Source organism: Eumetopias jubatus, unplaced genomic scaffold, assembly GCF_037043125.1.
Source record: "Eumetopias jubatus isolate StellerSeaLion01/CBP00866 unplaced genomic scaffold, mEumJub1_p1.0 scaffold_2, whole genome shotgun sequence".
Taxonomy (NCBI): Eukaryota; Metazoa; Chordata; class Mammalia; order Carnivora; family Otariidae; genus Eumetopias; species Eumetopias jubatus.
Window position 1 is genome coordinate 188684502 of NW_028274808.1, and position 25849 is coordinate 188710350.

At 35.4% G+C, this 25849-nt stretch overlaps 1 protein-coding gene and 1 pseudogene across 5 annotated transcripts in view; both read left to right on the forward strand.

Annotated features, from left to right (window-relative positions):
* The window catches only part of LCORL (ligand dependent nuclear receptor corepressor like), a 166753-nt gene that overhangs the window by 88314 nt on the left and 52590 nt on the right, over nucleotides 1–25849 (forward strand). For all 5 annotated transcript variants that reach the window (XM_028087749.2, XM_028087736.2, XM_028087740.2 and 2 more), the window contains exon 5: nucleotides 17326–17577. In XM_028087749.2, the coding sequence (XP_027943550.2) occupies nucleotides 17326–17577 (252 nt within the window). The remainder of the gene's footprint in view (nucleotides 1–17325; nucleotides 17578–25849) is intronic.
* On the forward strand, nucleotides 9007–9232 carry LOC114196957 (putative protein BRICK1 pseudogene; annotated as a pseudogene).

The following is a 25849-nucleotide window of genomic DNA, read 5'->3' on the forward strand; positions in this document are numbered from 1 at the left end:
AGGACTTTACTTCCCTTTTTATTTTTCCTTATATCATTATCTGTACTAATATGATTCTTGACATTAAATGATACCATTGTACATCAGAGTTCTTGTTCTATAAAGTGCTAAACCGGTGTTATTATAGCTGTCATACATGGAGAGAAGGGAAATGGGGATGGGAGAAGATTATAAAATGCCACTATCATGACCTTTAAAACATTTTATTGGATTAATGACATATATTCCACATTGATGATCTCATAATTGAGACAACCCAATCAGTATTCTTAGAATGATTTCAAGAGCCACTATTCCTCTTTGGTAAACAATGGCATTATATGCTAGCTATCCTTGTGGGAGAATACTAAACAAAGGTGTGAATACAAGGAAGTTGGAATCAGTCTGTTCCCAGTGATTCACATCTCTTTATATGCAAAATATATTCATCTTTGCCCAAGACCTTCAAAAGTCTTACTGTTATTACAGTATTATCTCACAATACTAATTTAGTTCCAGGTGCAAACAAGGTTCTTTGGGTGCTGCTCTTTAAGCACGGCACTTCAAGTACAGTTCATCTTGATCTGTAGACCTTTAAAAATAAAAAGACAAGCTACCTTCCCACACACACCCCACAGAGTGGTGGGACAGGTGTAGGATAACCACTGTAAACACTCCTATTCAGAATTGGGGAAAGGGGTGCACACAGAGGTCACTATTCATAGCAAATCTGAAATCCAGCTGGGCAGAAGTTGAGAATTCTTTGATTAGATCTCAAGGTCTAAGAATAATTCCTTATGGCTCTTGGATCTGTCATGTTCTGCTGAGTTAGCCCTCCTTTCTGTTTTTTTTTTTAATTGAGATGTAATTCACGTACTATGAAATTAACTTTTTAAAAAGTATACAATTTAGTGGGTTTTAGTATACTCATGCACCAAGTTTTACAACCATCACTGCTATCTGAGTCCAGAACATTTTCATCATCCTAAAAAAGAAACCCATTACCAGATTAACACTCATTCCTCATCCTTTCCTATCCTCCCCCAGGATCTGGCAACCACTAAATCTATTCTGTCTCTATAAATTGCCTGTTTTAGACATTTCATATAAATGGAATCATACAATGTACAGCCTTCATTTAGCATATTATTTTCAAAGTTCATCCTTATAGTATGTGTCACTTCTTCGTTCCTTTTTATGATTGAATAATACTCTGTTGTATGTATCTTTACATTCACCAATTCATGTTCATTTGGGTTGTTTCTACTTTTTGTCTGTTATGAATAATGCTACCATGAACACTCATGTACTCATTTTTGCTTGGACATATGTTTTCAGTTTTGGGGGGTATATACCTTGGAGTGGAATTTGCTTCATCATATGTTTACATTTTGGAAAAACTGCCATTGTGTTTTCCAAAGTGGCTACAGCATTTTGCATTCTCATGAGCAGTGTTTGAGGGTTCAGATTTCTGCATATCCTCATGAGCACTTTATCTGCATTTTTTATTATAATGCTCCTTTTGGGTATGAAATGATATCTCCTTGTGGTTTTGATTTACATTTCCCTCATGAGCAATGATGTTAAGCATCTTTTTCATGTGTTTATTGGCTATTAGTAACATTCTTTGGAAAAATATCTACTCAAATCATTTGCCATTTTTTATTTGGGCATTTGTTTTTTTATTGATTTATAACAAGAGTTCTTTATATACTGTGGACACTGGACTTTTATCAGATGATCTATAAATATTAACACCCATTGTGTGGACTTTTTGCTTCTTGATAGTGTCCTTTGAAGTACAAAGGTTTTTAATTTTGATCAAATCCAGTATATCTATTTTTTTCTTTTGTTGCTTGTGCTTTTGGTGTCATGTGTAACGAATTGTTGCCTCAATCCAAGGTTATGAAGATTTACATATATGTTTTCTTCTAAAGTTTTTAAGGTTTTAGCTCCTCTGTTTAGGTCTTTGATCCATTTTCAGTTAATTATTATATATTGTATGAGGTAGAGATCTAGCTTCATTTTGTATGTAAATATCCAGTTGTCCCAGCACCTTTGTTGAAAAGACTATTCTTTCCCCCCATTGAATGGTCTAGGTACTCATATCAAAAATAAATTGACTTCAAATATAAGGGTTTATTTTGGGGCTCAGTTCTATTACATTCATCTATATGTCTAACTTTATGCCAGTAACACCTTGTCTTGATTATTGCACTTTATAGTAATTTTCAAAATCAGGACATGCTAACACTTCAATTTAGTTCTTCTTTTTCAAGATTTTTTTGGGGGCTATTCTGGGTTCCTTGCATTTCCATATGAAGTTTAGATCAAGCTGCCAATTTCTACAAAAATGCTAGCTGGGATTTTGACGGGGATTATGTTCAACCTCTTTGGGGAGTATTAACCATCTTAACAATATTACATCTTGCAGTTCATGAACACAGGATGTATTTCTACTTATTTAGGTTGTTTTTAAGTTTCATCATTTTTAGCATACAAAACTTCTACTTCCTTTGTTAACTTCTGTGTTTTATTCTTTGTGGTCCTGTTGTAAATGGAATTATTTTCTTATGTCATTTTGGAATTGTTTAGTGCCATTGTATAGAAATAAAATTGATATTTGTTTATTGATATGATTTTCTGTAGCCTTGCTAAACTTAATCATTAGCTCTAAAATTTTGTGTTTGTATTCCTTAGAAATTTCTATACATAAGATTGTTATGGATCACTATATTGTACACATGAAAATAATATAACTGTATGTTAACTATAGTGGAATTAAAGTAAAAATATTTTTTAAAGATTATGTTATGTACAAACAGAGCTTTACTTCTATCTTTCCAATCTAAATGCCTTTAATTTATTTTTCTTGCCTAATTGCCCTGCCTAGAACCTCTAAGTATATGTTGGATAGAAGTGGTGAGAGCATATATTCTTGTCTTGTTCCTGATCTTAGGTGGAAAGCTTTCTGTCTTTCACCATTAAATGTGATGTTACCTGTGAATTTTTCATTGGCACCCTTTCTTAAATTGAGGTAGTTTTCTTCTATTCCTAACTTGTTCAGTGTTTTTAGCATGAAAGCTTACTGGATTTTCTCAAGTGCTTTTCTACATCTGTGGAGATTTGGCTCTTATCTCTTATTAATGTTTTATTACAATGACCGATTCATTTTTATATGTTGAGCTGACCTTGCATTCTTAGGATAAATTCTTGGTGTATAGTTCTTTTTATGTGTTGCTGGATTCTGTTCGATAGTATTTTATTTAGGATTTTTGTGTCTCTTCATAATGGATAGTTTTCATTTGGCGTGGTAATTTTCTTTTTATGTGATTTCCTTCTCTAGTTTGATATAAGGCTAATATTGCTGTCATAGAATGAATTGGGAAGTGTTCCTTCCTCATCTTTTTCTTAGAAAATTTGAAGGATTTGGCATTAATTTTTTTAATGTCTAATCTATTCACTGGTAAATCTGTCCCTGGGCTTTCTTTGTGGCAAGATTTTTAGTTATTATTTCAATGTTTTTATTTATTATAGGTCTATTTACATTTTCTATTAAATCTTTGAGTCAGTTTGGTAGTTTGTCTTTCTAGAATTTAGCCATTTCATCTAGGATTGTAATTTGTTTTTTTCTTTTTACAAATTTTATTATTTTTTAATTCTAATATAGTTAACATACAGTGTTACATGAGTTAGGATATCTAATTTGTTGGTGTATAATTTTTTATAGTATTTTCTGATTCTGTTTTGTGTTTCTTTAAGGTTAGTGGTGATGTCTCTTCATTCCTTTTTTTAACAACTTAAATCTTCTCTAGTTTTCTTTTCTTGGTCAGTCTAGCTAAAGGCTTGAGAATTTGTTGATCTTTTCAAAGAATCAACTTTTAGTTTCATTGATCTTCTCTGTTGTTTTTCTATTCTATATTTTTTTCTGCTCCCTTTTATTTATTTCCTCCTTTTTGCTTGTTTTGGGTTTAGTTTTCAGTTCCTTTTCTCTCAAGGCAGGTAGGCTAATGGGTTGTTGGTTTGAATTTCTTTAAAAATTATATATATGTGTTTACAGCTACAAATTGCCCCTAAGCACTGCTTTAGCTGCATCTCATACCCTTTGGTATGTTGTATTCTCTTTTTCATTAAACTTTAAGTATGTCCGGGGCACCTGGGTGGCTCAGTTGGTTAAGCGACTGCCTTCGGCTCAGGTCATGATCCTGGAGTCCCGGGATTGAGTCCCACATCGGGCTCCCTGCTCAGCGGGGAGTCTGCTTCTCCCTCTGACCCTCTTCCCTCTCGCGCTATCTCTCATTCTCTCTCTCTCAAATAAATAAAATCTTAAAAAAGAAAAGTGTAAAAAAAAAAAAAAAACTTTAAGTATGTCCTAATGTTCTTTGTGACCCAATCTTTTACTTATTAGATGTTTAGGAATATGTTTTTTATTTTTATTTTTACATTTGTATATTTCCCATATTTCCTTTTGTTACTTGTTTTATTCCTTTGATTTTGGAGAACATACCTTTTATGTTTTTAATCTTTTTGTTTTGTGGCCTGACATTTGGTCTGTCTTAGAGATTTTCTACATGCATTTTTTATTATTAACATATAATATATTACTGGTTTCGGGGGTACAGGTCTGTGATTCATCAGTCTTACACAATTCACAGCACTCACCATAGCACATACCCTCCCCAATGTCCATCACCCAGCCACCCCATCCTTCCCACCCCCCACCACTCCAGCAACCCTCAGTTTGTTTCCTGAGATTAAGAGTCTCTTGTGGTTTGTCTCCCTCTCCGATTTCTTCTTGTTTCATTTTTCCCTCCCTTCCTCTATGATCCTGTCTTGTTTCTCAAATTCCACATATGAGTGAGATCATATGATAATTGTCTTTCTCTGATTGACTTATTTCACTTAGCATAATACCCTTTAGTTCCATCCACAAAGTTGCAAATGGCAAGATTTCATTTTTTGATGTCTGCATAATATTCCATTGTTTATATATACCACATTTTCTTTATCCATTCATCTGTCGGTGGACATCTGGGCTCTTTCCATAGTTTGGCTATTGTGGACATTGCTGCTATAAACGTTGGGGTGCAGGTGCCCCTTTGGATTGCTACATTTGTATCTTTGGGGTAAATACCCAATAGTGCAATTGCTGGGTCATAGGGTTCTACATCCATTTGACAAAAGTATGTATTCTGCAGTTTTGGGATGGAGTGCTACATATGTTTGTTAGATAGAGTTAATTTAGTGTTGTTGAAGTCTTCTGTTTGTTGATCTTCTTTCTGGATTTTCTATCCACTATTGAAAGTGGTTTAGGGGTACCTGGGTGGCTCAGTTAAGTGTCTGACTCTTGATTTTGGCTCAGGTCATGATCTTGGGATCCTGGATTGATCCCTGCATAGGGCTCTGTGCTCAGTGTAGAGTCTAGTTGGGATTTTCTCTCTCCCTCTCCCACTCCCCTGCTCATGTGCACTCTCTAAATAAATAAATAAAGTCCTTTTTTTTTAAAATGTGGTTTATTGAATAGTTTCCAACGGTTAATATTGAATGTTTTATTTCTCCTTTAATTCTGTTATTTCTTCATGTATTTTTGGGCTCTGTTCTTAGGTACATATATGTTTATAATTATTAAAACTTCTTAAGAGATTGAACTTTATTATTATAAAGTGACCTTCTCTGTTTTTATTGACAATTTTTTTCTTAAAATAGATTTTTGCCTGATATTAGTAGAATCACCCCAGCTTCCTTTTGGTTATGTTTTCATAATGTCTTTTTTTCCCTTCATCCTGTTTCTTTCAACATATTTGGATCTTTGAATTTAAAGTGTCTCTTTTGAGGGAAGTACATAGCATTGAATTTAAAGTGTCTCTTTTGAGGGAAGTACATAGCAATACAAGCCTTTCTCAAGAAACAAGAAAGGTCTCAAGTACACAACCTAACCTTACAACTAAAGGAGCTGGAGAAAGAACAGCAAATAAAGCCTAAACCCAGCAGGAGATGAGAATTAATAAAGATTAGAGCAGAAATCAATGATATAGAACCAAAAGAACAGAACAGATCAATGAAACTAGGAGCTGGTTCTTTGAAAGAATTAATTAGATTGATAAACCCCTGGCCAGACTTATCAAAAAGAAAAAAGAAAGGACCCCCCAAAAAAATGAATGAACGAGGGGAGATCACAACCAACACCTAAGAAATACAAACAAATATAAGAACATATTATGAGCAACTGTATGCCAATAAATTAGGCAGTCTGGAAGAAACGGATGCATTCCTAGAGACATATAAACTACCAAAACTGAAACAGGAAGAAATAGAAAATCTGAACATACCCATAACCAGCAAGGAAATTGAAGCAGTCATCAGAAATCTCCCAACAAACAAGAGCCCAGGAATGGATGGCTTCCCAGGGGAATTCTACCAAACATTTAAATAAGAATTAATACCTATTCTTCTGAAGCTGTTTAAAAAAATCGAAGTAGAAGGAAAGCTTCTAGACTCTTTCTGTGAGGCCAGCATTACCTTGATTCCAAAACCAGACAAAGACCCCACCAAAAAGGAGAATTACAGACCAATATCCCTGATGAACATGGATGCAAAAATTCTCATCAAGATACTAGCCAGTGGGATCCAACACTACATTAAAAGGATTATATACCACGACCAAGTGGAATTTATTCCTGGGATGCAAGGTGGTTCAGCATTCACAAATCAATCAACATGATATATCACATCAATAAAAGAAAGGACAAGAACCATATGATCCTCTCAATAGATGCAGGAAAAGCATTTGACAAAGTAAAACATCCTTTCTTGATTAAAACCTTGCACAGTGTAGGGATAGAAGGAACATACCTCAATTATCATAAAAGTCATATACGAAAAGCCCACAGCAAATACCATTCTGAACCGAGAAAAACCGAGAGCTTCTCCCCTAAGGTCAGGAACACAACAGGGATACCCACTCTCACCACTGTTGTTCAACATAATACTAGAAGTCCTAGCCTCCGCAGTCAGACAACAAAAAGAAAGAAAAGGCATCCAAATTGGCAAAGAAGAAGTCAGACTCTCTCTTCAGAGATGGCATGATACTCTATGTGGAAAACCCAAAAGACTCCACGCCAAAATTGCTAGAACTCATACAGGAATTCAAAGTGGCAGGATATAAAATCAATGCACAGAAATCAGCTGCATTTCTATACACTAACAATGAGACAGAAGAAAGAGAAATTAAGGAATCGATCCCATTTACAATTGCACCCCAAACCGTAAGATACCTGGGAGTAAACCTAACCAAAGAGGTAAAGGATCTGTACTCTGAAAACTATATAACACTCATGAAAGAAATTGAGGAAGACACAAAGAAATGGAAAAATGTTCCATGCTCATGGATTGGAAGAACAAATATTGTTAAAATGTCTATGATACCTAGAGCTATCTATACATTCAATGCAACCCCTATCAAAATATCAGCAATTTTTTTCACAGAGGTGGAACAAATAATCCTAAAATTTGTATGGGACCCGAAGAATCCCTGAATAGCCAAATGAATATTGAAAAAGAAAATCAAAGCTGGTAGCATCACAATGCCAGACTTCAACATCTATTGCAAAGGTTTATTCATCAGGGCACTTGGGTGGCTCAGTCAGTTAAACATCTGCCTTTGGTTCAAGGCATGATCCCAGGATCCTGGGATTGAGCCTCACATCGGGCTCCTTGCTTGGCGAGAAGCCTGCTTCTCCCTCTCCCTCTGTCTGCTGCTCCCCCTGCTTGTGCTCTCTCTCTCTCTCTCTGTCAAATATAATCTTAAACAACAACAACAACAACAAAGCTTTCATCATCAAGACAGTATGGTACTGGCACAAAAACAGACACATAGATAAATGGAACAAAATAGAGAACCCGGAAATGGACCTTCAAACTCTATGGTCAACTGATCCTCAACAAAGCAGGAAAGAATATCCAATCGAAAAAAGACCGTCTTTTCGACAAATGGTGTTTGGAAAACTGGACAGCCACATGAAGAAGAATGAAACTGGACCATTTTCTTATACTATACACAAAAATAGACTCAAAATGAATGAAAGATGTAATTTGTGAGACAGGAATCCATCCAAATCCTAGAGCAGAACACAGGCAGCAACCTTTTTGACTTTGGCCACAGCAACTTCTTGCTAGACATATCTCCAAAAGCAAGGGAAACAAAGGCAAAAATGAGCTATTGGGATTTCATCAAGATAAAAAGCTTTTGCACAGCAAAGGAAACAGTCGACCAAACCAAAAGATAGCTGATGGGATGGGAGAAGGTATTTGTAAATGTCTTATTAGATAAAGGGCTAGTATCCAAAATCTATAAAGAAGTTACCAAATTCAACACCCAAAGAACAAATAATCCAATCAAAAATGGGCAGAAGACATGAACAGACATTTCTTCAAAGAAGACATCCAAATGGCCAACAGACACATGAAAAAGTGCTCCACATCACTGGGCATCAGGGAAATCCAAATCAAAATCTCAATGAGATACCACCTCACACCAGTCAGAATGGCTAAAATTACAAGTCAGGAAATGACAGATGTTGGCAGGGATGCGGAGAAAGGGGAACCCTCCTACACTGTTGGTGGGAATGCAAGCTGGTGCAACCACTCTGGAAAACGGTATGGAGGTTCCTCAAAAAGTTGAAAATAGAGCTACCCAATGATCCAGCAACTGCACTACTGGGTATTTACCAGAAATGTAGGGACACCTGCACCCCAATGTTTACAGCAGCAATGTCCACAATAGCCAAACTATGGAAAGAGCCCAGATGTCCATCAACAGATGAATGGATAAAGAAGATGTGGTATATATATACAATGAAATGTTATGCAGCCATCAAAAAATGAACTCTTGCCATTTGCAACAACGTGGATGGAACTAGAGGGTATTATGCTAAGTGAAATAAGTCAGTCAGAGAAAGAAGTATCATATGATCTCACTGATATGTGGAATTTAAGAAACAAGACAGAAGTCCTCTTCAGGCGGCAGCCATGGTGGGTCAAGAGGACCTGGTGCAGCGAGATTCACCAGGACTGGGCAAACCTGGAATATATTGAGGTCATCAACAGCAGCATCAAGAAAATTGAGGAATTTATCAGTTCGTTCGATACGTCTTGTCATTCAGTACTTGCAACACTAAATGAGAAATTGACAGCCCTTGAATGGAGAATAGAGTACTTTCAAGCACAGGTGACAAAAGGTGAGACCCTCACCTAGAACTATGCCATGCTGCTGCTGGGAAGTTGCTTTCTGGAACACAGGCCAACGTGGGAAAGGCCCCAGCAGCCTCAGCTCCTTCCTCTTTCCTTAAAGAGCAACAGGGCTTATTCTTGTTTCTCTTCAAAATCATGGCCTTTGGGCTCTACCATGTACATTGGTGTGTGATGTGGCATGTGGAAAGATGTCCAGGGGAGCCATTGGAACGAACATTAGGCATTTTACCTTTTAAGTAACATTTTGTAGAACTGTTTGTCAGTGTATTTGAGGCACTCAGTGCCAAATTCCTGGGACTCTTTGTTAAGGTCCTCCCCACCTCTCTTTCTTTCTCATACTTTCCTTACATCTCTGATTGCCTCTAGATTGATTCTATAAACAGTCTTTGTCTCCTTTCCATCTTTGGTGGCGGGTGGGAGGCAGTCCTGGCTGAGACACTTATGCCCTGGCAAGGTGGCCACCAGAGAATGTTGTTGCTAACTCACCAGGTTCTTGTCCTTTTGGGGAGGTCATGGCCAGACCCCTACTTGGCTTGAAGGGATATTTTCAGTATTTTCTTTCTGTCACTTGGGGTATCTTTGCCTCTCATATTTCGCTAATAAACTCCTCAACTTTATCTGACTGCTGTGATTGTGGTGGGGAGAGCAGCTAGAGATGGGGCTCACTCATTCCACAGAAATCAGATGTGTGGGATTATTATTCTAACATAAAACTTTCAAGATGTATCTCTTTGATCAAAGCCTAGATGGCTTACCAGCTGGGAATCCCCCCACCCCTCGCTGTATTTGGACTTTGAGCTAATTCATCCTGGGAATCATTTGGTCATTCAGCAGACATTTATCAAGTACTTGCTATGTAGGCACATTATGTTCCAATAAAAGATAAGCATTGGGAAAAAAAAAAAACAAGAGCATAGGGGAAGGGAGGGGAAAAATAAAACAAGACAAAATCAGAGAGGGGAGACAAACCATAAGAGATTCTCTTATGGTTTGATCCTGTATGTCTCCATTTCATTTTCTCTCCTCTGTGCTGTTTTTATCTTCCATGTTACATCTTTATACATTGCCCACTGAGAGAAATTTATAATTACTGCTTTATCACTTCTGAATTAGATATGAAAAAAGTTACAAACAAAAAATACATTTATAATTTACTAAAATACATTTATACTGTATTTTACCTATATAGTTACTGTACTGATGCTTATTATTTCTTTGTGTGGATCTGAGTTACTGTCCAGTGTCCTTTTATTAAGTCAGGCCTGCTTGAAGCAAGTTTTCTGTTTTTGTTTATTTGAGAATATCTAAATTTCTCCTGTGTTTTCAAAGGATACTTTTTCTGAATATGAAATTCTTGGTTGACACTCTTTTTTCTTTCAGTTCCTTGAATATGTCATCTCACTGCCTTCTGGCCGTTATGGGTTCTGGTGTGATATTGGCTGTTAATCTCATTGAGGATCTTGCATGTGATGAATTGAGTTTTTTTCCTTGCTGCTTTTAGGACTTGCTCTTTGTCTTTGGTTTCTGACCATTTGATTAGAATGCATCTAAATGTGGTTCTCTTTGAGTTTATCCTACTTGGAGTTTGTTGTGCTTCTAGGATATGTAGGTAATGGTTTTTCACCAAATTTGAGACATTGTCATTTCTTCAGTTACCCTTTGTGCTTCTTTCTCTCCTCTCCTTCTGGGACTGCCATTGTGAATGTTGGTACACTTGATGGTATTCCATTGGTTTCTGAGACTGTTTATTTTTCTTTCTTTTTTTCTTTATTCCTCCCCTCCTGTGCGCTCCTGTCACCTACCTGCCTGCCTGCCTTCCTTCCTTCCCTCCTTCCTGCTCTCCTTTCCTTCTTTTCTCTCTTTCCTCAGAATGGGTAATCTCAATGGGCCTATTTTCAAATTCACTGATTCTCTTTTATGCCAGTTCAAATATATTGTTGTATCCATCCTAGTGAATTTTGTATTTTAATTAGTGTATTTTTCAACTCTAGAATTTCTAGCTGTTTCTTTTTAAAAACTTTATTTTTTATTTGCTGAGATACTCTCCTGATACTTCCCTTTAGTCCTTTACACATGGTTTCCTTTAGGTCTTTGAACATATTTAAAATATCTGATTTAAAGTTTTTGTCTAGTAAGTTCAGTATCTGGGTTTCTTCAGAGACATTTTCTGTTGATTTAGTCTTCCTGTGTATGGGCCATACTTTCTTGTTTTTTTGCATTTCTTGTAATGTTTTATTTAAAAACCTGGATATTTTAAATAATACAATGTGACACTGGTAGAAATCAGAGTATCCCCCACCTCAGGTTTTGTTGCTATGTGTTGTTTGTTTGTTTAATGACTTTTCTGATTAATTTTGTAAAGTCAGTATTCTTTGTATTGTGTGGCTATTAACATCTCTGCTTAGTTAACTTAGTGGTCAGCTAATGATTGGACAGGGATATCTAGAACCATAATATTGTCAGTCTTTGCCTTGGGACAGGCTTCTTCAAAAGTAGGGAGGGAGGATGGGAATAAAGCAATTTAAAAGTTATTCAGCTTACTCTTCTTACTGAGATTTAGCCAAGATTTGGTTAACTCCAGAGTTCTTTCGTTTAAAGGAATAATACCCCACACACAAAAAAAATTAAAATTAAAAATCCACATGAATCCCACAACATTATTAAGAGAGTCAGATCTGGAGAAAAACCATCATTTTTTTTAAGATGTTTTCCTGGCTGTTCCCCTGATTTGGTCTTAGCTCAACCTTTCTTAATTTTAGCCTCATTTGCTATATGTGTATCTGAAAATTTTCAAAATAATCAAGACCTAGTTTCTTTATGTTTAACAGTTCTTCCTTTAGTCTATCTCCCTTCTTACATTTTACTGTAATTAGCAAGAAGAAACCAGAGGGCACTTTGCTTTGCTTAGAGATTTCCCTAATAGATCACCCAATTTATTAGGGATATTTTCTACTTTTGAAGTTACTGCAAACAGTGTTATAAAACTTTCTGCCACTACAAAATAAGTATATTCTTTCCTCTACTTTCCAGTAACATTTACCTCATTGTCCTACATATCCTCACCCTACACATCTTATCAAAAACCATGAAGCTCCTATTAACAACTTCTTCAAGGTACTTTTTGGCTTACATTGTTAATTCTCTCCAAAGCTCACTGCCTGGTTCTAAAGCCAAACCTACATTTTAGACTTTTATTACAGCAACATCCCACTAACGTGTACCAAAATCTTTATTATTTATTATTACTATTTAGCAAATTATCCCCAAAATTTAGCAGTTTATTTTTTTTTAAAGATTTTATTTATTTATTTGATAGAGACGCAGTGAGAGAGGGAACACAAGCAGGGGCAGGGGGAGAGGGAAAAGCAGGCTCCCTGCTGAGCAGGGGAAGCCCGATGCGGGGCTCGATCCCAGGACCCTGGGATCATGACCTGAGCCGAAGGCAGACGCTTAACGACTGAGCCACCCGGGCGCCCCAAAATTTAGCAGTTTAAAACAAACTATTATCTCATATTTTCTCTGAGCTGGGAATCTCAGAGTAGCATAGCTGGATGTTTGGCTGCCGTCAAGGGGTCAGCTAGGATTATAGTCATCTGGGATTTCATTGATCTGGAATATCTTCTTTCAAGGTCACTCACTGGTTGTTTGCAGGGGACTTCAGTTCCTCTCCTGAGCCTCCCCATAGAGCTAACAGTATGGCTTCCTCCAGAGGGAGTGATAAGAGACAGAGATTGAAGGACAGAGTAGGGATGGGGGAGGGAGGTGACTGCAAACACTAACATTCAAGGGTATCCAAGATAGAAATCACATTCTTCTAAACTTGATCTTGGAAGTGACAGACTTCTTTAGTATGCTGTTACTCACCCATACCACCACCGATGCAGCATGGAAGGGGCTACACAACAGAATGAAGCCAGAAGGTTGGAATCGTTGAGGACTATCTTGAAACTGGCTATTACAAAAAGCTTGTTAAACTTCTGAATTAGGTTCGAAAAATTAAGAGATAGGGCAAAAAATAAGTTATTTCTGTCTTCTTGGGGACAGTAGACACTATTTCTGTGTGGCAGCATTCTCTCTTCTGGCCAAATATTTATTACTTGCCTGACCTTTGGAAACATTAAAATTCCTGGTCGGTATCTCTAGTTAACTCGTTTGCTTTTTTATAGTTATGACAGCTTGTACACATAATCTAGAAGGCTCTAGCTAATCAGCATTTTCTTTGTCTCTTTGGCTTTCTCTTTTTTTAATTAATTAAACATATACTTATTCCCCAATATAAAGGGCCAGAAACTGAGAACATGAAAAAAAAATAGAGTAGCACAATGTATTCTGCTTTAAACTTAGCTCTAAACTCAACCCTAAAGTTATAGCTCCAGTATGTTTCTGTTCTTTTTTGGTGAATTTAATTATTTTGAATTTATAAGGTGTCATTAGTCAATAAATTATAGCACAGTTAAAATATCTACAAGAAGTAAATCCAGTATCTCCTTTTAACACATAATACAAAGCAAAATTAAGTTTGGAAAAAGATGGAGAAGAATGTTCACAGAAGCCTTCAAAGATGCCTGGAGGTAATAATCAAGAAATCGTATAAATTGGGAGTTTTTATATACAACATGGATATTTGTTTTGGTAAGCCATGTCATTTAGGGTACATGTGCTAATAATACTATCTATTCTCGACCAAAAAGTATCAAATATACTTAGAAGTTAGGTCCTTTGTATTCTCCCAGTTAGCTAATAATTTTATATTAACCTAGTTAATATTTTTACTTATTTGGCATTTTGTGACTTAAATAAATATAACTACTCAGTCTACATCTTAATGGTAATGTTTACTAGATTGTTAAAATGCCAAGTACAGGAATTAAGTATTTTATCTACAATCTTACATAACCTTAAAATATCCTGTGAGTACGGTCCTATTATAATTTTGAAGGTTCTGTTATCATTTCCATTTTTATGAACAGAGAAATTAAAACCTGGAAGGGATATGAAACTACCCTAAGTTCATAAGGATGGCTAAGATTCCAACCTATAGCTAAGTCCTTTTTTCCCCAGTATGTAAAAACAATAGTGCCTCTCTTCCCTCCTGGGTTCTAAAGGAAAAATAAGTGTGAAGGCTAAAATGTCACATTTTTTTGGCCCCCAGTTTCTTCTCTCAGATGTTTTATCAGAATTCAAGATTTTTTTGTTTTGAAAGAGGTAATATAAGCATGTTTATTTTATAACATCTCCAAAACAACACCCTGTGATTAAATGTATTGATATTTCTGCAGGACCATAGATTCGTTTCAGCCCAGATCACATTTTGCTACCAAATTTGGTGGTGGTCATGATGGAAGTAGTTTGTTGCCTTTCCTCACCTCCATATATTACATGGTTTCAAACCATCTTGCATTTTACAGTCGTGTATCTATAATTGTAGATGTTAGTTGGGGAACTTGCCTTCAGATTTCTTAGACATGTGCTCCAGTTAATGTTGAACCCCAAAACTAAAGAGACTTACTCCTTCAGTCTCAGACAGCCCTGGATCAGAGCAGGCCTATTTACATAACACTGCTCTGCCTGGGTAAGAGTTGAGGTATTTTTTTTTCCTTTTTTTTTATTATGTTAATCACCATATATTACACCATTAGTTTTTGATGTAGTGTTCCATGATTCATTGTTTGCGTATAATACCCAGTGCTCCATGCAGTATGTGCCCTCTTTAATACCCATCACCAGGCTAACCCATCCCCCGACCCCCCTCCCCTTTAGAACCCTCAGTTTGTTTCTCAGAGTCCATAGTCTCTCATTGTTCGTCTCCCCCTCTGAGTTAAGGTATTTAAAGAGCAAAGAATTAGTATCTCTAGTTTCACTTCTAAGAGGAAGAGTTATGGAGCCTAATCACGTCTGCATAGTCACCCTTCCCAATTTACCTATAGTTCTGCCTCTGAAGGAGCAGAGTAAATAAAAGGATTAGAGTGAGGCCAAAAGTGTGTGTGTGAAAAAGCCACCACCCACCCACTTTCCTCAATACCAAAACTCCTTATTACTATTATATACTATGTTTACAAGTTGTCCTTATTATACACCTCTTATATAAAATCATTCAGTTGTTGTTGTATATAAAATCATTCAGTTGTTGTATCTACTCTTCAAGTAGAAGTGTGTATCACTACTGACCTTCATTGTAGTTGTAGCTGATCAACATGTTTTGGGGTCAGGGATTGATTAAGACCCTCAACAATGGGTATTGCTGTGTTTTATAGAGAGTCTTAGTAGATGCATGCTGAAATACTTAGTGAAATGTAATTCTACACTACACTTTCAGCGGTTCTACAAATTAAAAAAAGTTTAAAAAGTGAATATGGAAGATACTAACAATTCTTGAATCTTGGTAGAGGCTGCCTATATCACTTTAGTTTCTTTATGATTGAAATTTCTCAATATAAGTTGAGGAAAGGAAAATTTTTGATGATGACATTCGGGTTATATATGGAATACATATTTGACAGAATTGAACAATTTAATGGTAATAAATACTTATAAGAGTTTAGATGTTTTGTTGAATAGTTAATGCATGCACTTACTTTGTATATTAGGTTACAAATTGAGTAGTTAGAATTTATGTTCACATTCCTTTTTTTTAATTAACATATAATGTATTATTTGTTTCAGGGGTAAAAGTCTATGATTCATTAGTCTTACACAATTCACAGAGCTCACCACAACACATACCCTCCCCAATGTCCATCACCCAGCCACCCTATCCCTCCCATACCCCCCTCCCCTCCAACAACCCTCAGTTTGTTTCCTGAGATTAAGAGTCTCTTAACAGTTTGTCTCCCTCTCTGCTTTCGTCTTGTTTCATTTTTTCTGCTTTTCCCCTATGATCCTCTGCCTTGTTTCTCAGATTCTACATATAAGTGAGATAATATGATAATTGTCTTTCTTTGATTAACTTATTTCACTTAGCATAATACCCTCTAGTTCCATCCACGTTGTTGCAAATGGCAAGAGTTCATTTTTTGATGGCTGCATAATATTCCATTGTGTGTGTGTGTGTGTGTGTGTGTGTGTGTGTGTGTGTGTATTCCACATCTTTATCCATTCATCTGTTGGTGGACATCTGGGCTCTTTCCATAGTTTGGCTATTGTGGACATTGCTGCTGTAAACATTGGGGTGCAGGTGTCCCTTTGGATCATTACATTTGTATCTTTGGGGTAAATAGCCAGTAGTGCAGTTGCTGGCTCATAGGGTAGCTCTATTTTCAACTCTTTGAGGAACCTCTATACTGTTTTCCAGAGTGGCTGCACCAGTTATGTTCACATTCTAAGTGTTTTAATATCTAGTAGAATACATTTGAATTAAAACCCTGAAAATAAGCTGCTGTTCTATGTCTAATTCTTCTTCTGTATTTAAGTTTGGGACTGAAAATGTTTGGGTTTTTTGTTGTTGTTGTCATTCGAGGATTTTATTTATTTGTTTATTTATTTATTTGAGAGAACACAGGCGCATGTGGTGGGAGGGGCAAAAGGGGACGGAGCAGGAGAATCTCAAGTGGACTCCGCGTTTAGCGGGGAGCCCTTCTTGGGGATTCATCTCACAACCCTGAGACCATGACCTGAGCCAAAATCAAGAGTGGGATGCTCAACTGACTGAGCTACCCAGATGCCCTGGAAAATGTTTGTTTTTAAGAAATGATTAAATATGGGCGCCTGGGTGGCTCAGTTGGTTGGACGACTGCCTTCGGCTCAGGTCATGGTCCTGGAGTCCTGGGATCGAGTCCCGCATCGGGCTCCCTGCTCGGCAGGGAGTCTGCTTCTCCCTCTGACCCTCTTCCCTCTCGTGCTCTCTATCTCTCATTCTCTCTCTCTCAAATAAATAAATAAAATCTTTAAAAAAAAAGAAATGATTAAATATGCCAAGTTTGGGTTGATATAATACTAATTAAATCTACAAGGTTTCTATTGCTAAGTCCTAGAAGCCATTAGCAATTGTGGACTGAACTGAAGACTTCTGAAACCATTAATTTTTAATAAAAATAAGTTTAAGTATTGGTATTTTCCATTTCTCTTTTTTAATGCCTATCATCTTTATTTCTTCCCTAGATCTTCCTCAGAACTGTGATCCTAACATTCCCTTAGTTGCTCAGGAATTAATGAAAAAGATGATACGTCAGTTTGCAATTGAGTATATTTCAAAAAGTGGTAAAATTCAAGAAAATAGAAATGGTTCAATTGGACCAAGTCTAATATGTAAAAGTATCCAAATGAATCAAGCAGAAAACTCCCTTCAGGAAGAACAGGAAGGCCCCTTAGACCTCACTGTGAATCGAATGCAAGAACAAAATACTCAGCAAGGTAAGATTTTGTGGTGTATGTGTGTGTGTGTGTGTGTGTGTGTGTGTGTGTGATTCATAATTTTATGTTTTAGTATTTAATATACATAAAGCTTTACATTCATAAAGAAAATGTATTTTAGAAGTAATATTACTTGCAAGTAACCTATATGACATAGAGGGAAGTGCTGAATTTTATATTTGACTTTGTTTATAAAAGAGGAAATTTGAGTTGCTCTTGGTCTCTTTTCACAATAAAATGTATGGTGAGAGAATCTTAACAAGCAGCTTAAAAGCAAAGAATACAAATAAAGAGCTGTATAAATTATTTTTAAAATGTATAGCTGAGAACACTAAGCACTTGCTATTCAGTTTTTTACACTTAGGTGAAAAAAAAATAGATGATTTTTTTTTCAATTATTTATGATGTAACTGAGGAAGAAGAAAAGTTAATATATGTGATAAATATAATCATGCAATTAAGTATATAGAGATACATTTTTCATAAGAAGTCTGAATGATGAAGGCTATGTTGGACTTATCTAACAGTTCATTGAAGAAGAGCCATGATTTACAGAGGAAAGGAAGGAAGGACCTTTTAAGTGCTTCTTGGGGGGTGCCAAATATTGTTTGCCTGGAGAAGAGAGAACAGGTATCTTTTGTTAACACAGGTTAGGGATAGTGTTGTCAGTCCTTGAAGTCAGGAAAATATCATCATTAGATTTGATCACAGAAGACAGTGTGTGTTTGGGCTCTAAAGAAGAGTATCTAGTCAGTGTTTAAAGAAGATAGTCATTTCATTGTATAAAACAGATTAAAATTGAGAGGGGATGAAATATGGAAATGATTTTCTCTTTTTGCTTCCCTAATTTTAGGTTGTGGGAGTTTACTTATGTAGAAAGGTCTGAGAAATATTAAGATAATAATTAGACAGTTTATAAGCAGAAATGTCAAAAATGACTATGATACGAGGCTTGAGGAAAAAATATCAACACAATTTTGGAAAGTAGAAGGCATAGGATTTTTATAATTTTGCTTTTTTTTTTTTTTTTTTGCTTTTCTGTGTTTCATATCCTCTTAGAGCTCTTTGTCAAAGGCAGTTCAGTGTTCTAATGAGACTAAAAGGTTTTGGTATCTGACAGACTTGTGGTTGACCAGCTCTGCTACCTAATTACTTGAACAAGTAACTTTACCTATTGGAGCTTTAAGTTTCCTCATTTGTTATTTGGCGTTATTAATAGCAAACTCATTAGAGCGATGTGAAAATTAAATATGAAGTAACGAACTCATAAAGGATAGTCGAGCACTAGTCTCCATACTCTGTACCTGCTTTTCCTTACTACCACAGAAGAGAAGTCTTAGAAGTAACATTATAGTTATCTGTAAATATTTGTGTGGCTATTACATTAAAGTAGGGCAGAACTTCCTTGAATAGCCTAGTGAGTAGAATTAGGATCTAAAAATTGGATGGAAACAGAAATATTTCTAAGGATAGACATTTCTCCAAGTGGAAAGTGGTTGCCTTATCATTAGAGGTATTCAAAAGCATTAGATGAGTGATTGGAATAAGTGACATTTTTAAAAGTCAATTTCCAGTCCTTACATTCTGTAATTCTATGAACTTAAGTGATAAGGCAAACCCAAGTATATATAGAAAACAAATAATGTAAATTATTTAAATTACTGTGATATTCTCGGCAAAGTGCACAGATAATGTGTGTGAACATCCTTTTCATCCGAAGACTGAAAAGAGTAATGATAGTGGATATAAATCTATACCTTAAATAGTCTTCTTGATGATTTTGTTGGATTACTTCTTATCTTATATGATTATAGGAATCATTTAGTCTAGTGTGGCTTGTAGTATAGAGAGCAAGGGAGAGAATGTTAATAGATTAAGCCAAAGAAATGGATAGAGACCAGATTATGAGAAAGTTACACAGGAAATATTAAAGATTTTGACTTTCTTAGGGCCACAGATTGCTTTAAGCAGAGAATAATAAAATTAGATTTTTTTTTTATAAAGCCATTCTGTGGTATAGATTGGGTAGGCTCTAAGTTTGCATACTTGCACATGATATCCTAAAAAAAAATGGAGCACATATCCTTTGATGCATTTGTGTGTGCATGTGTGTGTGCATGTATATACACCAATATCTGTACTAATCTTTCCATAAATTAAAATTTTTAATGTTGAAATAAAGATGTTATAAACAATTTTTAAATATCTTGGTAATCGTGACTTCACTGCTGGTATGTTATTACACAGTATAGACTTTGGGAGAATTTTATTAGTAATGATAGAAGATATAAATCCGTATTTCAAATGGTTTTCCTAAGAATTAAAATTTGGGGGGGCGCCTGGGTGGCTCAGTTGGTTAAGCATCTGACTTCAGCTCAGGTCATGATCTCAGGGTCCTGGGATCGAGCCCCCACATCCAGTCATGCAGTCGTCCAGTCATCCAGTTGGGGCTCCCTGTTCAGCAGGAAGTCTGCTTGTTCTTCTCCCTCTGCCTCTCCCCCCACTGGAGCTCACTCGCGCTCTCTCTCTCTCAAATAAATAAAATCTTTTAAAAAAAATTAAAATTTTTGTCCTGATTTCACTGTTCTTACCTATAATCAATTAAGTGCTTATACTAGTAGTAGCTGTGTTCTGTCTTTATTTGCTAGTGCTTACATTTTTCATGTATTCTCACTTTATAATGTCTTAACAGTACTCATTTAAGCCCATTGTTCATTCTGTGTGTTACTTTATTAAATTAGGTAATGTAATCCATAAATCTAATGGCTAATCTAACCATAAATAATGTGAATAATTTATGGGTAGTGTAACTTATAAATCTTTAAATTATCAGTCAAATGGTTTTGTAGGTAAACTTCATATAACCTTAAAGCAACAGATAATTTCTATCTTTTACAGACTATTTTAAAGAATAGAAAAGAGAAATGTTGGCATAATCTTTATACCAAAAACAGACAAAAATAGCAAAAGAAAGAAAAGTTGCAAACCAGTCTTAGAGACATAGGTACAAAAATCCTAAATAAATATTAGCAAAGTGAATATAATGAAGTATAAAAACACAATAAATGATGACAGGGAAGCATAGATGATTCCACATTTGAAAAACCTCTGTGATTTTCCACATTACAAAAAAAAAAGAGAGAGAGAAAAGGAACATATCATCCCGTTAGTTACAGAAAAATTCTACAAAAGTTGACACATTTATAATAAAAAATGTTCATCAAATTAAGAGTAAATGTGCACTGCCACTACCAAAAATATCATACCCTAATGATGTAATGGACAAGACAACAATGCATACGATCACCAATTTTCAACATTTTCCAGACCATAGAGATCCTAACTTAAGTAGCATAAGTATGAAAATAAGCAATAATAAATATGTTATAAGGAAAGAATGAACAAAATTGTGGCTGCTTACAAACAGTATGGTTGTGTATGTAGAAAGTATGAAAGAATAGGTAAACTTTTAGAACTGATAAAAAGTTCAGAAAAGGTACTGCTCACTAGATCAGTATATATTACTGCAAATCAGCAACCACACAGTTAGACAATCCAGTTTTTAAAAAATCTCATTTACAATAGCAACAAAAGCAGAAATGCACCAGAACACCAAAGAATGAAACTTAATAAACTGCTTCAAACCTTATGGGTAACGTAATACTATTGAAGGATGGAAAATGAGACCCCCAAAATAAGTTCCATTTTAAATGAATGGACAGACGCTAAAAGATGGCATTTCATCCTTAATATGCTTGTAGATTCAGTGTCATTCCAGTCAAATTCTCATTGGTTTTATTGTGAAAAATGACTTGCCAATCCTAAAATTTATGGGCAATACTTAAAGAGCTAAGCATAACTTAAGTCATGGTGGTTGAGGGAGTTCCTCTAAAACATATCAAGACTTACTTAATGCAGTACAGTTAAAACGTGCTGTTGGACATATACAAATCAGTAAAACAGATTAGCAGTCCGGAAACTCTCCAGATGTTAGTGGAATCTGGTACAAGACAGAGATGTCATTATAAATCACTGGGAAGGATGGCCTATTGAATAAATGGTTCCAGGACAACTGGTTATCCATGTAGGGCAACAACAACAACAAAAAAGAGGATTCCTACCTCACACCACTCATAAAAGTAATTCCAGTGGGTTATAGGGTTAAACGTGAAAAGAAAAACTAAAAAGATATAGGATTAAATCCTAATGAACTCAAAATAAGGAAGACTTTCTTAAGATTGCAAGAATAACAATCCATACAACAATTTTGTAAATTTGACTGTATTAAAATAAACTTAACTATTACAAAAGTCACTATGAACAGAGTGAAAATGCAAGCCTCAAATGGAGACCATATTTATAACTGATGTAACTGGCAATCCATTCAAATAACAGAACAAAACTACAGTGAATGAGAAAAACACAGCTATGTAGAAAAATAGGCAAAAAGACTTGTCAGAACAGAGTTAGCCATATAAGCAAAGAAAAAGATACTCAAAAGAATATCCTACCCAGCGTCTGCCCCAGTATAGGGTTCTTTTATTCTGTCATATAAGAGCTGGTAATTCAACCACTGATTGATAATAAGTACTTGCAAAAAATCTTTGATAGCTCTGATAATTAAGCTCATATCTCTGAAATATCCACCCCTTATTTTATATTTTTTCTATCTGCAACAATATTTTGCTTAACAGTACTATAAATATTTGTAGAAATTATTATAACTCTAAGATTTCTCTTTTGGGGACTTCTTTCCTGTCTGCAGCAATATGAGAAAATTTACTCCTTCTACTAGTGCTGTAAATATTTATTGAAACTGTTATGTCTCCCTAAACTTCTGTTTTCCAGGCAAATCTTTTCATCTTTTTTAATTGTTCTTCATAAGTCAGTTTCCATATTCCTCATTTTCCTTTCCCTCTCTTCTACAAACTCTAGACTGACTTAAAATGTAGTTACCCAGAGGGGAACATTGCCTTTACTTCTCCATTTTACTTTCTAACCAGGTATTTGAAATATTAGAGATATTTCTTTGTGCACTTTCATTTCTACAGATTTGTATAAATACTCTGAGCCTCAGAAACTGGAAGGAAGTAAGTCATGCATTGCTTATACTAATGATTCTTTTTTGCCCTGGCACACCAAGTTAAAAAACAGGTAGAAATAACATTTGCATATCATTTTTTTTTTTTAAATTTCAGTCTTAATCTGGGGCCAAACTAAAAACTCCTAAAGTACAGGAAGAAATTTGCAACTTACAGACTTTATCATTATTGTGATACTCATGAAGAATTTGCCAGTCCTATACAAAACAAGATCAAATATGGGCAGAGATGAAACAGCATGTCATTGGCCCTGTTGGTGTTGATTTCTGCCATGAGGTCCGGTGGTACTCTCCTAGAGCTTTCTTTATAATTTCTCACTGCATTGCAATTGTTTCCATGTTTATCTTCACTATAATATACCTTTGGAAGCAGGAACCTGTCTTTTCATTTTTGTATTCCTAGTACATGTGTGATATATGACATGTTCAATTTATTAGATTAAAAATCTTCATTGTTTTCAAATGCTACTGACAACTAAAATGAGAATTGAGACTTGATCATTGGATTTATGATTCTTTAGCAATGAAATTTTTTATTTTAATCATTTTGAATGGAAAATACCTTAATACTTTCTTAAACAATACATGAAATATTACCATGATGAACATTTGTTATTGCACTGCCTTGTAATATCTTGACATTTTAGAATTATTTTCCCTCAAGCTAATTGGCAACAGATAAGTAAAAAAAATATTTTCAGAAATTACTACTACACAGCACTACCAGTAAGCTAACCTTTGGAAATCACATCCTCTAGTTTGAGTAAGATTAAAAAAAAAATTATGTATGAGACTAATATCAACTAGGCTTCAAGTGAGCATTTGGGAGAGGGCATTGAATAACTTACATGACTTTCAGTGATATGTTTATTAAGTATCTCTTGCTGCTGCTGCTACTGTCACTACTTGTCTGGTTTCTTGGCTGAAATTAAGGTAGGTGAAGTTGTCAGCTGAGATGTTAAACTGTAATTAAGAGGGCCTTTATGGTTTTGTGATGTGATGTTTATGCTGTTTATAAATGGAGTCTGTTGTTCTATGAGGAAAATATGGAACAGTTTTTATAGTTCAGTTCAGAAGGTATTTCTGTGTCCGCCAATGAAGGCAATAAAATTATCCATCTTGTTTTTCAGTGCTGAGCTTTTGTTTTCCAAGGCTAAAGACATAAAAGAAAATGTTATGTCCTGTGTTTAAGATGATACCATATTTTGGGCGCCTGGGTGGCTCAGATGTTGGGCATCTGCCTTCAGCTCAGGTCATGATCCCGGGGTCCTGGGATCCAGCCCCACATTGAGCTGCTGGCTTGGCAGGGAGCCTGCTTCTCCCTCTTCCTCTCCCTCTGCCTCTCTCCCTGCTCATGCTTTCTCTCTCTCTCTCTCTCTCTCTCTCTCTCCGTGTCTCAAATGAATAAATAAAATCTTAAAAAAAAAAGATGATACCATATTTTATTAAACCTGAAGAATAGAACATAATATATCTAGATTATCCATGTTGCTTTCAATCTAATATTCTCTGACTCTAGGCATAGAAGAAACAGGTGATACTTAAAAATTCCAAATCAAGGCATACCACTCATCTGCTTTAAAACCTTTTAATGGCTTCTTATTGTCCTTAGGATAAAATCTAAAATCCTGAACTTGCCAAAATCCAGCGCCTGTCTACCAGTCTCATCTTGTGTCTCTCTTTCGTTTTGGCCCTCTTTCTGGCTGTCTCTCATTTTCTTCAATATGTCATATACTCTGGCCTCAGAACGTTCACACATTCTCGTGCCTCTCTATAGAAGCTACTCTCTACCCCCACCAATTTATTCTAAATAAAACTTACTCTTCTTTTTTCCGGGTCTTTTAAACATCACCTCTCTAACAAAACCTCCCTCACACCTCCTAAATTGCATGTAAACACAGACACACACACACACACCCCGTGTGTGTGTGTGTGTGTGTATGCACATACTATTAATTTCCCACCAAAATTTAAGTTTGGGTCTCTTATATTTTCTCATAGCATCATGTGTTCTTTTGTAGCACTTATCACCCTTCTAATTATTTGTTTCCATCGTTTACTTTGTGGTTTCTGTTTTTTAAGCTTTTTCCCATCCTTTATTTTCTTTTAGGTTGCATTTTTCCCTTTATTTCACGTTTTTTTCCTTTGCTGATTTTCAAGTTATATACTTCACTGCTATTCTGTTGGTGGTTACACTAGAAATTTTTAAGTGTGTAATTAGCTGAACAGTTTTTTTTTTTTAAAATGGCAGGGCTATGTAGAATTTTAATTAGCTACCAAACTATTCTTCATATTAATTATAAATAAATGATAGAAAAAGAAAACAAAATTACATCCTGCTTCAGAACTCTAAGGTAAATATTACATGCTCAGAAAATAAACAGATATAAAAGATTTTTAAATGCCTTTAAAGATATTACATTGAACCATAATGAAACTGCCAACAGTCAACTATTTTCACCTTAAAAAATTACAGTTTCAACTCTATAAGGTACAAGAAAAAGTTAGTCTTGAAATTTTATACAAAGAGTATGCCCCTTTCTATTTTTCAGAATACATGTCTTTCTTCAGAAAATTTTAGGTTTGTATCTAAATAGGAAAAAGAGATTTCAGTCTGAACAGTTAATATAAGTAACTTAGAGCATTTTAAGTTGCCACCTATCCTGACACACAGAGCTATTTTATCAGTGCTTTAGTTCTCTTTTTATGATACCAAGTTTAAGCATTGTAACTGTTTGTTTCATATCATCAATTTTTGTTTAGATTTACATATATGATGACCTTTTCTTTTGCTCACCATTCCTTCCTGTAGCTCCGATTTTCCTCTGGGAACAAAAATTCTTTTAATAAACAGAATTTTCTTAATTCTATTGATAGCATATTCCCAGGTTTTTTTTTTTCAGTTTCTTTTTTTTTTTTTAATGTATGTTCTTAAAAGATTATTTTTCTGGGTACACGAGTTTAGGCTTACTGCTACTCTGAGAGTGTCCTGGCTTCCATTGTTACTATAACTACAACTAATAGGCTTTCCTTTATAGGTAATCTTCATACTCTGTACTTTCAGCAACTCTCTCTTTCTCTGTATGTGTATTTTGTTTATGGGTTCCATAGGTTGTCTTGGATATGTTTGGGTATAGATTTATTTTCTTTATTCTGATTGGTAATCGTATG